This window comes from Corythoichthys intestinalis, chromosome 1 (assembly GCF_030265065.1).
Source record: "Corythoichthys intestinalis isolate RoL2023-P3 chromosome 1, ASM3026506v1, whole genome shotgun sequence".
NCBI lineage: Eukaryota > Metazoa > Chordata > Actinopteri > Syngnathiformes > Syngnathidae > Corythoichthys > Corythoichthys intestinalis.
The window spans coordinates 67,091,213-67,108,890 of record NC_080395.1 but is presented as its reverse complement, the minus strand read 5'-3'; the positions used below and the strand labels follow the sequence as shown (position 1 = coordinate 67,108,890).

At 41.4% G+C, this 17,678-nt stretch overlaps 1 protein-coding gene across 2 annotated transcripts in view; it reads right to left on the bottom strand.

The window, feature by feature from the left end:
* The window catches only part of map1aa (microtubule-associated protein 1Aa), a 78,088-nt gene that overhangs the window by 18,069 nt on the left and 42,341 nt on the right, over nucleotides 1–17,678 (bottom strand). For both annotated transcript variants that reach the window (XM_057836993.1, XM_057837000.1), the window contains 4 exons: nucleotides 12,842–12,924; nucleotides 7,873–8,013; nucleotides 899–7,775; nucleotides 606–820 (listed from right to left, as the gene is read on the bottom strand). In XM_057836993.1, coding sequence (XP_057692976.1) covers nucleotides 606–820; nucleotides 899–7,775; nucleotides 7,873–8,013; nucleotides 12,842–12,924 — 7,316 coding nt within the window. The remainder of the gene's footprint in view (nucleotides 1–605; nucleotides 821–898; nucleotides 7,776–7,872; nucleotides 8,014–12,841; nucleotides 12,925–17,678) is intronic.

Sequence of the window (17,678 nt, the reverse complement as noted above, 5' to 3'; positions counted from 1 at the left end):
CTGCTTACACAATTAAATTTATTCATTTCTGTGTGGCGCTTTAACTTGAGAAAATCAACCAATAAAGCTTTTGAAAACAGTTCATAAGAAAAAAAAAAAGTTTCATTGAGGCATTTCATTTGTAAAATACATGTTATAATCTTTGTCAATGGGATTGCTTTTCTCTTTAGCACAGGACTTCTTTTTTCTTCTTTCTTTCAGAAAGAAAGCTGACCAATACGCGGGGTCTGAAAGGAGATTGTTGTTGGATTATCTTTAAATTCCCGCTACTTTTTGAGCAGAATTCTAGCTTTGTACAGGCTAATGTTCCTATTGTTGAAAGCACAAAAGTGTGTAATAAACAACTAGCACATTTATATTTTGCATTTTGCTTTCTTACTGTACCAAAAATGAACCAAACCGTGACCTAAAAACCGAGGTACGTACCGAACCGAGATTTTTGTGTACTGTTACACCCCTAATATCTAACATGAATATGGAAACATACTGCATGTATGTCAAGGCTGTCTTCAAACAAGGCTGTGGACATACACTTTTTCTGAACTAAAAATTATGTCTAAATATTACTGGGCTCCGCAGCTTTAGTGTGATTAGTGAAGGTTTACCTGAAGATTTGAACCCCACTGAGCTTTTCCATCCAGCAGTGCATCGAGAACAGTTCGGCTTGGTTCACCACTTCCAGGATCATTCCCGCTCACCACGTAGTATGCGGAGCGAATACGTTTGAAAAATTCTTGATCTACATTCTTGGCGCTGCAGTGGTTAGGAATGTAGGCCATGTCAACATAAATAGGAGCTGTAGAACCAGCCTTTGGAGAGCCTGGGAGAAAGAAAGCAAAAAGTTAAACAATTAATCAAATCTTCCACTTTTCAATAGCATTGCTAACAATTAGATTACCCAAACCGCTCTTGCCACCATTTGTTGTCGCTTTGCCAGGATTGTAGCTTGACCTTGAGAGATCATCATCTTTTGAGCCCTGTCCATCTGACAGGCGAGACATCCGTGAACTCTTGTCAGCATCCTTCTTTTTTAGTGACGCACTTCGAGGAGATGATGTTTGTTTGACAGGCAAAGGGGACCTCTTGCGTCTGGCTGGGGACGCTGACTTGGTTTTCCCAGCTTTCTTCAAGCCTTTTGCTTTAGGCTCTTTCTTAATTGAGGCACTGCCCAAAGAATCAGGGTCCACCATGCAGACATCAGGACAAGGAGGATGGGGATAGGGGTCCTTTTGAGGTGTGGGAACTGGATCGTGGCTCTTCCAGGAGGAAGGCTGACGGCTGCCCGTGGCGGATATTTTGTCAATAGGCATATAGTCTGCATCCTCATCTGAATCAACGTTGCCTTCACCAGTGACTGAGGGGAACTCTTCTGTGCCTGCAGGCACTTCAGAGTCCGACTGAGAGGCGAGAGACTCACTTATGGAAGTGGGTGGAGTGTCCTCTGTTGCTTCACCCAACCCTGCTGACATGCCACTGGCTTGATGAAAAGAGCTGCTGTGGGACTGATGATGTTGTGGCTGCTTGCGAGCCCTTCTCTTTACCGACATGTCATGTTCGTCACCCTCCTGCGACTGTTCACTTTGATGTCCTTGCTCTTCGTCATCTTCATCACTACATAGCTGCCGCATGCATGGGTTGATAAAGGAAGGTGAAAGGTCAGTTTTATGCTGCTTGTACTCACAGGACGAATATCCCGGAGAGCTTTGGCCTGCATATGAAGAGGCAGCTCCTTTGGATGCTTTGCCAGCAAGATCTTGATCACTCTCATCATCATCCTCATCATCGTCATCAACATCAAACTGCCCTTGTTGGCTGCACTCATCAGCAGAGAAAGGGGAGTGAAATGGCTGACTAGTCGATGAGAGTGAAAGTGGCCGTACTGGGTGTTCTGGCTCCATTTCACACTCCTCTTCAAATTCATCGTCGTGACGATAATGGGGAGGAGAGTCACCAGGCATCCTCCCTATCTGAGGTTTGGACATTTCCCATTCATAGGAGCTCCTGTAGCTTCCAGCACCCTCTCTGGACTCTATTCTTGCTGTGTCTACAAGTGCACCACTAGCTGTAGCTCCAGCAAGGAGGGTTGAGCTTACGCTGACTTCTGTGGTTCCTTTGGTTGGGTCAGGCTTGGTGGCTGAAAGTGGTGAAGACATGTAAGAGCCAAGCACATCAGGGAGTGCATTAGTTATCATTTCACTTTCAGCTGAAGAAACGGGCTTATCAGATAAGGTCAAGGAACCTGTGAGCCCACTGGAGGGTGATACTGAAGTCATTTCTTGCGTATAATCCCCTTCATCCTCTTCTTCTTCACTGCTGTCACTTTCCTCAAAGTAATGTTTCCCTTCAGTAACAGGACGTGGTGAAGAAGTGACACCAAACAAAGCAGCACTGGCTGCCTCTTTATTGAATGAGATTGCTGTTTCTTTAGAGTGTGTGACCAATGAGTCCTCTAAGTCTTTTGCCGAGTCCAAACTTGACACCTCAGACCACTCAGGCTTATAGAAGCAATCTGATTGAGGTTGTCTATCCATGAAACCGCTAAAACGTGTTTGTTCCTTTTTGCTTTCAGCAGAAGTTGTTCGTGAATGTGAAGGGAAGAGTTTGGCCTCCTCAGATGGACTGAGGGGTGAAAAGTGGGCTAAGCTAGAGGTGGACTCAGCTGCGTTTGTAACAGTGTTGTGTTTCTCAGATGCTTCAAGATAATCATCTTTGGTGCCAGTTAAAGAGGGGAAGGGAGAATCTATGACCGGACAGTGTTCTTCTTTAAATGACGAATACTCAAACAGGGGCTCTGCTGAGGCAGGTGTCTCCAAATCTTCTCCAAGCTGACGGCTGGTTGAGAAGGAGCCTGAAGTTGAAGAGGAGTAGCTATAGGCAGAGGAAGAGGAATAACCAGGGGCAGCAGTGGCCGTGTACTGAAAGCTTGTGTCCGGTGATTTCTTGCTCAAGTGGTCCGGGGACTGAGGTTTCTCGAAATCTGGATCATTTCCCTCATTCTTGTAAAAACATTTCTGTGAAAGCTTCAAGCTAATATCCTCTTTACCTTTGTCTGTGGTCTGGCTTGGTAAAAGGGATTTCTTAAATTCCTCTTCATCCAGCTGGAAGCCTGTGACGTAGTCAGAAAAACCTGTCGACCCCCCACTTGACTTTCTCTTTAAAATTGACGAGTCTGCCATATCGTCATCTGCTATCTTTGAACTGGAGAGGTTTTCTTTGTCACTTGGCTTCCCCTGACTATAAAAGCCATATCCACCCATGGAAACCATAAATTCAGGCTTATTTAAGGAAAGTATTTCACTGGAAGGATTTTTTACTTCTTTCTCAGACTTCTCTTTGGTACCTTTTTCCATGTCAGAATCAACAGAGCCATTATCGTCATCCTCATCGCCTTCATCGTCTTCATCATCTTCACCGATGAACTCATCATCGTCATAGTCTTCTTCATCCTTAGCTGTCAGTTTACGCATATCAATCTCCAAACATGTGCTTTGATCATCAGCGCCAATTGATTTGGCAATATTGAACCCTGTCGATGAAGAAAAGGCTGAGGGTTTTGGGTGGCCAGATTGCATTGAAAAAGACAAAGAATCCTTTGCCAAAGAGAGAGATGCTTCAGGTCGATCTGCAGCTGAACCAACATCACTTTCTGTGCATTCAAATGGTTCTGTTTCTTTGGCCCCTTTGACCACTGAAGGATCAGCTGAAGTGTTCTTTGAGTCACGCCATAATGGAGTTGAGGGTTCTTGTCCATATGACACTGGATTTTCATCCACTGATATTTTGCCGCTTGCTGTCACAGGATATGGTGGTAAATCCATTTCATCCCTTGAAATGTCTTTCTCCACCTTGTCTATGGACCCTTGATTAAATGTATCAGATTCCATGGATCCTGGTTTACTATCATAAATGTCACTGTAAGAGAATGTTTTGCCATGTACATAAGGCGTGTCTTGTCTTATATAGATGGCTTTCTCTTTGGTCTCCTTCTCAGGGTAATCGCACACACTAAATTGAACACTTTTCTCAGGAACTGTGAAAGAGATATCTGTTTTTTCAGCACCTTTTGGACATTTTTCAGTTTTGCTTGAATATGCAGGTGAGAATTTTGTTTCAAATCCAGTTGTAAAATTATCTGTTTCATTTTCATCAGAATAAACGATTTCAGGCTTGGATTTCTCATCTACACTATGCTTTTGTAAGCTTTCAAGGTCAGTCCCTATCGTGGAAGTCTTTGCCTCAATTGTTAAATCATCATCCAGGAAGCATCCTTCTTTTGCCTCCATAAGTTTAGCCTTAACGGCTGGCTGGAGATCTTTTTTGATGTGATAGTCATCTTCATCCACACTGTCCTCTTCAGATTCTTCTGATGCCTCTAACATTGTTTTGTCACCTGAAAGTCCAATGAATGATGTATTATCTGAAATAGTGACTGATTTCTCTGCTTTTTCGCTCTTCAAATTGATATCTGCTTCATCTTTGGTCTTTGAGGGCTTTTCCTCTGCTGGAGAGTAGCCCGTGCTTGTAGGAACTGACTGTGCGGGTGATGCCAGTTTCATAGTGCTGTCATCGGGGCTTGGACATCTCTCATCACTGTCTTGTCTGAAATGGGACTCAAATTCTGTAGCGAGAGATGGCGATGTTGATGTGGCTTGTATTCCACTGCTGATTACAACTCCACCAATACTAAATGGAGACTGTTTTTCGCTGGCGGGCTGCATAGGAGAGTTTTGAGATAGGGCGGGAAGAGAAATAGTGGGAGAAGTTGAGTTTTCTTTCTCCTTTAGCATCATGGACGCTGCATGTTCATAGCCCTCTTGGAGTTTACCCAGAGGGATGTCAACATTTGGAGTTTGATCTTCATCCTCATCTTCTTCATCATCATCTTCATCATGAGCTGCAATAGCCTTGTCATCACTCTCCATTTCCATCATGTTGGGGTGGTACTCATCAGAGGAAGGAGACTTAAAACATTTGTCATCTTCCAAAGAAGAGGTAGGTGAAATGGTACCTGCGGAATGTAGGTAGTCCTTTCCCTGGGTGCCTTCTGTACGTGCGGGCACATTGTTGATGATGTCAAGTAGGGAGTTCCTTCCAACTTCCTCAGTCTGAGGTGCCGTAACAGATGCTACGGACTGGTCTTCAGCAACTGATGTGGCAAATGATGACATTTTGTCATATTCTGTTATGGATGTGGCAGATGATATGTGTTCCTCCTCTGCAAGAGGAGCCGCAATGACAGCAGGATAAGATGCCGTCTCAAACTGCTGACCTACCATAAAGGCTTTGGGTTTGACATCCACAACATCAGAAACAGCAGAGCTTTTCATCTCTTCCATACCGTGCATCGGGTCAAATGTTCTAGGGACATCAGGGACTGAGATGTCGTAAGATCCTGCATTATATCGTAACTGTGGTATTCTTTCTTCCGTATCATCATGGATCTCCTCATCAGAGATGGTCTGTTCTGTCTCTGTGTAACCAGGGATAGTTTCATCTTGGATAAAGGAGAATTGCTCAGAGGCTGATCCTACTACTCCTTGTCCAGACAGTCCCGCAGTGGATGAGGCCAGTGGTACAGTTGATTTGTTTTCCAACCCCTTTTCAGGGCTTTCTTTCTTTATTTCCTGTGTTTTATACTTGATAAATGAAGCATCTTCTGTTCCTTCAAACTCAGCTTTTTCGATTACTTCATCATCATCCTCTGAGCTATCACTCTTCTTTGACATGTCTTTTAAATCTTCCTTTTCAGAATATTTGCCATAATCCACAATTGTCTGCTCTTCATATTGCTTGTGAATACCACTGCTTGAATCTTTACTTTGAGGAGATCTAATCCGTTCTGATATTTTCCCATCTGTTTTGCCTTCATTTGTTTTCTCAGGAAATGTGGTTAAAGCAGTCTCTGCATGAGTAGCAAATGATGTAATTTTGTCATCAGGAGAGAACGACATGGATACTTTAGTGTCTTTGAGAGCTGATACCTCAGATATCTGGGCACTCTCAATCTTGGGTTTTGACAACTCATCTCTTTTCAGAGCCTCAAAGTCCTCGGTAAGGTCCTCCGGGGAAGACATGATTGACCTGTCTGCAAGAGCTGCTGCTGTGACCTCTTCATGGAGGTTCTCAGGGATATGCTTTTTAACCTTTGAATGCTCCTTAACAACTGTATTCTTTTCTGTCTTGATTTTAGTCTGACTCTTAACTTTGTGTAGTGTTTTCCTCACTTCAGGAGTGAGTGGTTTAAGATCTGGTTTAGTCATTTTTCTCAATTCTGGCTTATTTGTGTCCTTCTTTTTGAGTTCCTTGTTTTCCTTTTTCTCATCTTTTCTTATATTTTCATCTTTTTTTACTTTGTCTTTTTTGATGTCCTTCTTCTCTTTATCTTTCTTTTCATCCATTCGGAAAACTTTTTCGATTTTGCCACTTTTCTCCTTTGATATTTTCTTCTCTGACTTTGTTGTCATAGGAGCAACTGCACTATTTTTCTGTTGTTTGGTGGCCTTCAAACTTTGACTTTTTATTTTTTTCTCTTCTTTCTTTTCCACTTTATTCTCTTTAGTAGTTTCACTCTTGAGCTCATCTTCCTGTCCAACATCTTCCTTCTTGGCAGTTTTTGGGTTTGGTTTTGGTGACGCTTTGAGACTTTCTTTGCTATCAGTTCTTGATTTAATTTTTGTCTGCTTGATAATGGGCAGCGGGGCACCAGATGATAAGTCTTTTTGAGTTGCTACTGGATATCGCAGAAAGTCAAGGTGTTTCAGTTTCTCAAGGCCTTCAAAGATTTTATTCTGAGGTGCATTTCCAGGAAAAAGCACCCTGACTATCTTTTCCGTGGGCTTGTGCGGAATCCAAACAATGAGCGCAGTAACTGATGTCAAATAGGGAACAGATATTTCTCCTTCCTTTCCATTAGACATTAGAATACCAGTCTTAGCTTTGCTGTTCCCAGCCCATTTTTGCATGAGAAACTGCATCTCTTTGCTCTCCTTGACAGGGTTTAGCACATACATGTCCAACTTTCCAACTCCAAGTTTATGAAAGAGTGTGATGGGTTCAACAGTGTTACTTACTGGCCTGTGAAGCGGTTCAGGTGTGATACCTAGCTTGTTGAGGTACTGTAATGTGAGAGATGCTTCCTCAATGCTTCGTTTAACTTTTAGAGTGGACTCTGGCATCCGAAGCTTCTCAGGGACGTTCAGAAATACAATCCCAAGCTCAGGGGATATTAGGTTTTTCGTTGACTCCTCGCTTGTGTTTGAACCAGAACCTTGGTTGCCCTCCTCCTCCTGCTCTGCAATCTTTCTCTGAAACAAACCATTGATGCCTGGAAGGTTGTCTGCACCAATATGCGTGAGCAGAACAGAGTCAATTCTGTCTAGGTGGCGAACCAGTTTCCAGAAGCAAGACTTTCGGTCAGACCCACCATCCACCAGGATGTTGAAACCATTGACAGCAAATAAAGCAGAGTCCCCTCTTCCTCCAGGAAATATGTAGCAGCAAGCTTTTGACAGTTTCAGAAATCCTCCTGAAGTCGGTGGCTCTAAAAGTTCAAAGGGTGAGGGCACGTCTACTGTCTCTGAGACATAATCTGTAAACTCTGTCACTCCTTCCATTTTAGGAAGGTGTGGTTCCGGATTCAAACGGTATTCCAGAATACTTGGAAACAGATGCTGCTCCTGGCTTTTGCCCAGGGAGCTCCAGCCCCCGTCTCCTTGACAGGAAACAGTAAGCTTTAATGGCTTCTCTGAATAGGCCCTGGAAAGGACTGATACCACCTAAAACACATGCATAAAGCAAAAGAAACAGTCAATCACAGCTCTGCAAACACTGTGAATTCAAGAAAAAAAAAAACGAGAACTATATTGCACTTACTTGAGTGTTAGAAATAATATCAAAGAATTGCTGCCAGGTAAAGACTCCACCTTGGAGAAGGAGGTCACTTCCCTGGTCAGAGCTCTGTCCACTGAGTATCAGCAGTTTATTTCCAGCCAAGTCAGTGAGCAAAGAATGGACCTGGATAAAATGCACAAGCATTTCACTAACTTATCTGAAACACGAACATGGCATACATAGAATTAGATGTAACCCTCCAAAGGCAACGGGACGACATAGAATTAAGCAGGCGTGAAAATGGGTCACGGGTTAAAAAGGTGAGAAGGGTGTGGAGGAAATATGTTTCGGTACACTGTACAACTAGGGCTGTCCCAAACGACTTCTCCCGATTAGTCAGCCGACTATTTTTACGATTAGTCGACTAATCTAATAATCGCCCCACCCTTTTTTTTTTTTTTTTTTACTAATTTAGCAATGAAATTTTTGATGACGCTTATTAATTCACAAAAACATTTTGGAACACTTAAATTCTTTATTAAAGTACAAATAAACACATAAATAACAACAATAAATCACAAATAAACAATGAGGTCAAATGCTGAAAGCATTAACTAGTGAAAAAGAATGGAATGTAAACAGATTCAGAACACTGACTTCGCCTTTCCAACATGATTCAAAAAAATTCTTGCAAAAAATATCTCGATTTAATATTATAGTATATTACTATATATAATAGTAGCATAATAATTATTAATTGCCAATCAGATTTCTCATCAAGTGTGTCATTTTAAAGCTATTCTTAGTGTAGAATCTGAATTCTGAAGTACAGTGGGGCAAATAAGTATTTAGTCACCCACCAATTGTGCAAGTTCTCCTACTTGAAAAGATTAGAGAGGCCTGTAATTGTCAACATGGGTAAACCTCAACCATGAGCGAGAGAATGTGGGGAAAAAAAGACAGTAAATCACATTGTTTGATTTTTAAAGAGTTTATTTCCAAATTAGAGTGGGAAATAAGTATTTGGTCACCTACAAACAAGCAAGATTTCTGGCTGTCAAAGAGGTTTAACTTCTTCTAACGAGGTCTAACGAGGCTCCACTCGTTACCTGTATTAATGGCACCTGTTTTAACTCTTTATTGGTATAAAAGACACCTGTCCACAACCTCAGTCAGTGACACTCCAAACTCCACTATGGCCAAGACCTGTCAAAGGACACCAGAGAGAAAATTGTAGACCTGCATCAGGCTGGGAAGACTGAATCTGCAATAGGTAAAACGCTTGGTGTAAAGAAATCAACTGTGGGAGCAATTATTAGATAATGGAAGGCATACAAGACAACTGATAATCTCCCTCGATCTGGGGCTCCATGCAAGATCTCACCCCGTGGCGTCAAAATGAAAACAAGAACGGTGAGCAAAAATCCCAGACCCACACGGGGGTACCTAGTGAATGACCTACAGAGAGCTGGGACTACAGTAACAAAGGTCAGTTCATCAGTAACACAATGCGCTGCCAGGGACTCAAATCCTGCACTGCCAGACGAGATGATCCAGATGAGGACTGAGAGAATGTGTTATGGTCAGATGAAACCAAAATAGAACTTTTTGGTAGAAACACAGGTTCTCGTGTTTGGAGGAGAAATAATACTGAATTGCACCCGAAGAAAACCATACACACTGTGAAGCATGGGGGTGGAAACATCATGCTTTGGAGCTGTTTTTCTGCAAAGGGACCAGGATGACTGATCTGTGCAAAGGAAAGAATGAATGGGGCCATGCATTGTGAGATTCTGAGTGAAAATCTCCTTCCATCAGCAAGGGCATTGAAGATGAGACGTGGCTGGGTCTTTTAGCATGACAATGATCCCAAACACACAGCCAGGGCAACAAAGGAGTGGCTTTGTAAGAAGCATTTCAAGGTCCTGGAACGGCCTAGCCAGTCTCCAGATCTCAACCCCATAGAAAATCTGTGGAGGGAGTGGAAAGTCCGTGTTGCCCAACGACAGCCCCAAAACATCACTGCTCTAGAGAAGATCGGCAAGAAGGAATGGGCCAAAATACCAGCAACAGTGTGTGAAAAGCTTGTGAAGAATTATAGAAAACGTTTGGCCTCCGTTATTGCCAACAAAGGGTACATAACAAAGTATTGAGATGAACTTTTGGTATAGACCAAATACTTATTTTTGACCATGATTTGCAAATAAATTATTTAAAAATCAAACATTGTGATTTTCTGTTTTTTTTTCACATTCTGTCTCTCATGGTTGAGGTTTACCCATGTTGACAATTACAGGCCTCTCTAATATTTTAAAGTGGGAGAACTTGCACAATTAGTGGTTGCCTAAATACTTATTTGCCCTACTGTATGTGGGATTAACTCCAGAAATCGTTATTTATATGATGAACATAACGTGCTTTTGTTTCGAAATGTTCAACGGAAGGTCGTTTGCTAAACCGCTAACCATACGCTAACAGCTTTACACTCCGCAAAAAAGCTCTTTTTGTCATTGCATGTGGTGTCAGTAATCGTCAATAGTCAGTAATTAAAAAAAAATAAAATTTTCGTTTGCAAATGCTGCTAACCAGCGATTTTCCGTGTTTGAAGTGTCACCTTTTAACTGCAAGTTTGCGTTTTGGAGAAGACTGCCAGTGTTTTATAGCAGGCTAAAGTAGGTTGTCTTTTTTTCCCCATTAGCCTCAATGTAGCAATGCTAACATTTACAGTGTTTAATATAGATGTGTTTCCTTATAATGTACGTCTGAACTTTAATTCTACAGCGTGTTGATGACCCATAAACGTCTGTGAAAGGAACTGGAGTCTCATATGCCATCTGCACGCATGTACAAACGTATGCACACACGCGCGTGCGCGGCGATAATATGCAGCCGTGAAAATTACCGCCCTCATTTTTATTTACCGTACGATAAATGGGCTCATTGCATATCGCAAAAGGCTTAGCAACTTCAATAAAACATGTCGCTAGTTAGTTAGTTAGATGGATTTATAATCTGCCAATTTGTAATTGTCTCCTGTCATCTTCCAAAATTACAACTGGCTGACGGCACTTTAGTTGTTCATCCACGGCCGACGTGCAGCCAAAAATAAGTCATTGTTTTGGCCACTCTGCTGCGCTTTTTTGGCTTTGTGCTGCTTTCCTTGTTTGCATACCAAGCGTCCAACATTAAAATAAAATCTCCCAACAACCCCCCCGCCCCTTAAAAATTTCTCCTCGGATCTACACAATTCACGTAGGTCACCCTTTTTTACTTCAAAACAGCAAATTTTGCCGAAAGGTAAGAGATTTTCATGCCTGATTTAGTCCAGAGCCAAGCCTTTTGATATTTCTTAATCGATTGCTTTCCAATTGTTAGGGTTTCGACCTCATACCTGTCATGTTTTGGCTATTTTTGTCTTTCTTTCAGTTATTGTTGGTGAATGGAAAAAACCTTTCTTGTGACCTTTTTATGGCCCGAATTGTGTTCTACTACACATATATAGCAATAAATGCACATATATTGTATGACTACCAATAACCGTCTTTGAGCGTAAGAGTAACTAACTGTGTGGTGTTGTTGTTTCAATGTGCACACATTCTTTTGGACTGACTGTTACCTCTTATCAGGTTATGCCCGCCACTTTGACGCAGTTTAGCTCATTGCTATGGTAACCAAGATATTTGATGCTGCTAAAAAGTTGAACGAGTGAACCAATCATATTTGGACACGAGACTCCTCTCCTTAAGAGGTTGAGCAAAACATGTTAAAATTACCATGTTTGGGCAGGCAGTGTGTCTCCTGAGAGCAGGGGTTGGCCCCCTCTGTTCTCACGTGACATGTGCCAATAAAGAGCGGACATTTTCCGGGTCACCTTAGAGTCTGCCATGGATTTTAACGTGTGATCGCTTGGCGTGGTGTTCCTTGAAGGCTCAAACCAGGAGCGTCTTGGCTCTCCGCTCACTGTCGACAGGTAGGAGCTTGATTCATTATCAGGGAACTTGTTGTACTTAACTTTGGCGTGAGGGTATTTTAGCTTCGACAACTGATTTATCTAACGTCATTGTTTCTTGTGCTTGTGTATGTTTTAACTGCATCGTGGGGGTTTTTAGACATTATCAGTGACAATCTGGACCTAGCGTTGTAGTTGTTCTGTGTTATGCTCGTTTTTGCTTGCCTTTGTGGGATTGTAATCAATAAAACTTCATTTATTTGCAATTTCTAATCAATAAACATTGTCTATTAAGCAAAAGTGTGCCTGTTGCTGACTCACTGCGAACCTTGACTTTTCGTAAAACAGTTGGTGATTCTGATGTTTTATTTTTGTGATTTTGGTATTTGTTCATTTCCCCAGCATTACTTCCGGCCACTCATTCACTCTGATCTCACCCACCTGTGCATCTGCCAGGCACAAGTGGTCCTCATCATCTTGCCACTACTTTCAGCAGCACATGAGTGTTTTTCCCCAACTTTATAATCTGGATTCCTGACACCTTTTTCTGACAAGGTGCATTTTGTCCCAGCCTGTACCTTGCCTGTGCTTCTGCCTGTTCTCAGCAGTATTCGTGTTTTGAACCTCAGCCTGCTCTGGACCTCAACCCAGCTTTTCCGTACCTGTACCTGTGCCACTTTGGACCCCCGGCCTGTAACAACTGCTGTGGCTCATTGACAAGAATCTACAGTTGCTGTTCCTGACATGTGGATTCACGCCCGACTCTAGTTGCAGTCTCCTGTAAATAAATTGTGAACTGTGCTTCTGTCCCTGAGTCTGCATTTTTGGGTCTATTTGTCCCCTAGCACGTGACACCAATTTCTAAACCATACATTTGATTTCAATGGATTTGAAGACTGAATTTTAGGTGTTTGCTTCATTTTTATTCTTATACATGAAAACCTCAGGACTGTGTTCCCTTTATTTATTTTTATTGGTTCACGAAATAAAACAGTTCATTTCGTATCGGTTGTGCTCATGGTTTTTGGTTCGATTGGATTCACGTCGAGAGGTATGTCTCACCTCTGAAGAAACAGCCTCTTCTGATGGGTTAACTAACACCACCGTCTCAAGGATGTCACTCTGATAATGCAGAATCCGCTGGCCTAAAATAAGCACACACAAAAAACGTGTATAGTCACAATAAGGTTTAGGAAAAGAAGTCTTAAATGGTTGAACACAAAAGGGGAAGCTTAAACTAAATACAAAAGTGTGATCTGCCTCATTTTAGAGATCATGATTTCAAATTAGCGCTGTGACCTTCTAGTATGACATTATGGTGCCTTGCAAAGTTAATGATGCACAAGCACTAAAATGTAAAGTAAGGGGCCTCAAGTTTAAGAGCCCTGTTATACAGTATATGCTGGATTTGGGACAAATATCATTTGTCAATGTATCGCGGTACAAGACGTCATGATTTGCACTAAGTATGATTAAAATGGATTGCCATATATAGATTAGACGCATTGCAACATGATTTGAGCAAAATAGTCCATAAACAGTTTAACCATTCAACTCTACTGACCCAGCAACCTTACCATGAGTAGCCACAAACCACTTTGTGGCACTCATGAGGCATCATGACGCAAGAAGGATCAATTCCTGCTTATAATATATAAGCAGAAGAACTGGATTTAATCCACTGCATGAACAAGTATAGCAGGTCACTAAATCAAAGGTCAGTCAAACTCAAAACGAAATGAAAATTATTACAGCAAACTAAATAGCATTTAGATAAATAGCAATTGATGAAACAACTGGAACAATAACTGAAGAGATAATAAGCACAGAACATGAAGTTTAAATGTTATAGCGCTTTGAGCGCCCTGAAAGGGGGAAAAGCGCTATATAAGTATAACACCATTTACCATTTACATCTGTAGTGATGCAGTGCATGCTGGGAGGCATGAGGCATGTTGGTCAACATGGCTAAATGAACATTGTTTAAGCCATTAAGCATTGCAGCTAATTTGTCCGAAGATTAATGGTGATTTATTTGCTCTATGACATTATCAGATTATTAAATAACATTTTTTCACAGCCCGAAATCCACAAATTGTGAGATGACAAGCGATCGCCATTGCGTTTTTCAGCCACTTTACTCTGTAGTCCAAGGGTGGTTAAACCGGTCCTCAAGGGCCGCACTGCACAGGCACTTTAACCAATGAGGGGTCCGGGGAAACAAGAAGCACCTGACTGCAATCAACTGATTGCACTTGTAAGACACCAAATCAGTAAAACGGTGTTCCCTTGAAAAGTTGCAACAAAAACCCGCACCCACTGCACCCCTTTGTGGAATAGTTTGCCCACACCTGCTGTAGCATGTGCTGCATTTGCATATACAACTTAAACAAGAATAAATGTTTTCACTACACAGCAATTTTTTTTTTAAATATTTTTTGATATCGTATAATGAGAGCTTGTATTGTGACACTGCCATATCGAGGTTTATCGTCCCACCCCTGGTATATATATATGTGTCTTGCTTTTGGGTGGCAACACGTTCAGGGTGTACCCTGCCTCTCGCCCAAAGGCAGGATAGGCAACAGCACACCTATGACCCTTGAGATGATGGCTGGAACAAGAAAAAAAATCGGGCTCCAAGGATCTATAGACCCTACTCACCGACGTCAAAGAATGACGTGTCGCTGTATCCGGCCGCCATATTGTCCGTCTCTGTTTAGCCCTATTCTCAATGGTTTCAATTAGTCGTTCAGTTTATAGAGCAATTCATGGAAGCCCCAATGCTTTCAGACACTGTAAACTCATTGGATGCGTTGCATAAAAGGCGTTATGTGGAAAAGCTTCAGTCTATCCATTCGTCAGATCCATATTTGATGCCTAAATCTTTATTATTATGCCTAAATATGCCTAGATATTTTTCGACCCGCTGTCGTCGCCCTCTCTGCCTGACATCTGCTACCCTGATATCTACAACTCTTTTCCACAGAAACTCGGCCTATTCTCACGACACTTTGAAAAACATTAAGAGCAGCACTCTAAGCAACATTACCCTGTGTGATTTCTAAAATGGCGACAATCAAAAAAAAAAAAAAAAGTTGACTGCGATGGCCGACGTTTCAAGGATAGGTGGATATTGGAGTATTTCTTCAATAAAACACGCAACAACTGTGTCTGCATCATTTGCAAAGAGACAGTCGCTGTTTTCAAAGAGTTCGATGTGATGCGATAATAACAAGACACGCTGACATGTACGACAACATTACAGGGAAGATACGCAGCGAGAAATTATAGCAACTTGAAGCTAGTTTAATTTCACAGCAGCAGTATTTCGCAAGAGCCCGAGTGTCGAAAGAGAACGCCACAAAAACGAGACTGTTGAAATTATGAATTTAAAAAAATAATAAAGCAAGTGTGACACACAGAAGGGCTTGCTAACATTTGTTTAAATATATTGTTCTATGTAAATCAGCCAAGGTAGCCCCCCGCATTTTTACCACACCAAATCTGGCCCCCTTTGCAAAAGGTTTGGACACACCTGTTTAACTGATGATCCGTAGACGAGGCCAGCTTCTTTCACTTGGTACCAGCTAAATATTATTCAAAATGTAATGATGGTGGAAGAAATAAGCATCTTGAATTTGAAACTGTATGTTGTCGGCGATTAGCCTCGCAATCATCTTAAATGTGGTTGTCAGCCCAAAACCCTCTAAATATATATTAAATGCATTTTACCAGATATAAAATGACTACTACATAATCCGTGGTAATCGTTTGGAGCCCAGTTTTCTCGTCGAATTGCAGCAGTCCATCTCGCTGTCCTCTCCGGGTCTCTCGGAATACGGTAGAACTTCAAGTCTCTCCGTCTAGCTTCTCTGTTATTGCAAGCAACCACCACACACGCCTTCACTATTTTGATTATTAATGTTAACGAGCAGAAAAACACGCCATAATAGGAGGAATTTACTAGCGGTAATGCGTCAAAACGACGAGTAGACGGACAATATGGCGCGGAGGCGTGGCTGTGACGTCATGTGAGTAGGGTCTATAGATACCAGCCCATGCTACGAGGCTATCAAATTTCAAGGCGATCAGTTAACGAATAATGGAGGGTTAGGATTTCACAGTTAGATTGCACAAGAACCCAGAAGAACTATACCAATTGAATGGGACAGACAATGTAACCATTTTCTTCCTGTGATTATACACAGACGTCTTCCATTATTTTCCTATGCAGTTCTTTTTTTTTTTTTTTTTTTTTTTGAGTCATCAACTACTTCAGTCCCTGCGAATGATGTTATAGTTACATAATTAATTTGTCTTTTTTTTTTTTAAATTCATATTATTAACGAAAAGCACAAAGAAATAGTTAAATGGACAGAGTTTTCCCCCGCCTCACAGGTCCCTGTGGCACGCTTTCAGAGACAGGTGGGTGAATTTCGATGTTGAACTTTTAGTAGTGTTGTACTGTACAAGTATAATGTCATGAAAATAAAATTACCTGAGCTTCAGAAAAACTGCCTAGTTGTGTAGGATGTTTGCCAAAAGATAGGATAGGCACTTCATACTGCTTTATCAGTACATAAATCCTTTACTATATGTCATCACAATTACCCTTACATAAAACATGAGAAACCTATCACCCTTGACCACCTCTGCCTCTTATTTCTCCCCTTGTGTTATTCTCAGCCCATTAAAAATATGCTCTACTCACACACAAAAAAATACTTAAGCAATCACCAGCTTTACAAGCCTCATTGGCTGTTGCCATGGCGACACTGATGTGACTGTCTCTGTAAGCTGAGTTATACTGACCCAGTCTTGGCTGAGGGAGACGCATTGCAGCATTTCTGCAAGAGGGAGGGATGGCTTATGCTGCATGACAGTCTGCAAGCAGCATCACCCAACAGAGTAACTAAGCAGCAGCAGCAGTACCGTATCTATGCATTCACTTCTAACGAGAACTATATTTAGCTTGGCAAGATACCTTCATTAAACTGGTTAGAGAGAGAAATTTTGTTCACTAGTAATCTGTGTAACAACTAGCCATTGTTCAATCTGATGATTGGTGAACAATGTATAGTGGTACCTCTACTTACAAAATTAATTGGTTTTGGAAGTAGTTTCTTAACTTGAAAATTCTGTAAGTAGAGGCGTATTTTCCATGTAAATGCCCTTATCTGTTCCAAGCCCCCCAAAAATAAGACATAATTCTTTCATATTGCTTAAAAATGCATCAAAACCTGTAAAAAAAAAATACATGTTACAATTAGATTATTGCACAATAAACATAAAATCTGAGTTGTGCATACTTTAAAAAACCAAATATTGAGTAAAGAATAAAAGTATGTCAAGCAGGATTTTACCATAAAAATACATTATAATTCCATTAATTTGTTCCACAGCCCGAAAACCTACACTAAATCCTGAATAAATACTGCTTGTACTATGGCAAATAGCAGTTACACAGAGCAAAAATATAAAATATGAATAAAAATCATAATAATAATAATAATACCTGTAATCATGTAAAGAATCGGGTTCTAATGTGGCGGATGTGTTTTGCGTGGTGTACCTGAACGCACCGCGTGGCTCACGTGCCAGACTGAGAGAGGATTTTTTACTTTCACTTTGTTCAGCTGCGGTAGACACTAGGCATGTTATGTTGCACAAGTTATGAAATAAATCCTTAAAAACTAGACGAAGCTGGCAAATTTTTGGGCGATATTACAATCATAATAATTGTCACCTTAACTTATAAAGACTAGCGAACGGAGGTCGGAGGAGGACCGTCCTGTTTATGTAAGTCGCATGTCAAATCCTGGTGTTGTGCAGTAATGAGTAGACGTGACTTCTGTGGCGTTTAACTTTTTTTTAATGCATGACAACACACGCGCGC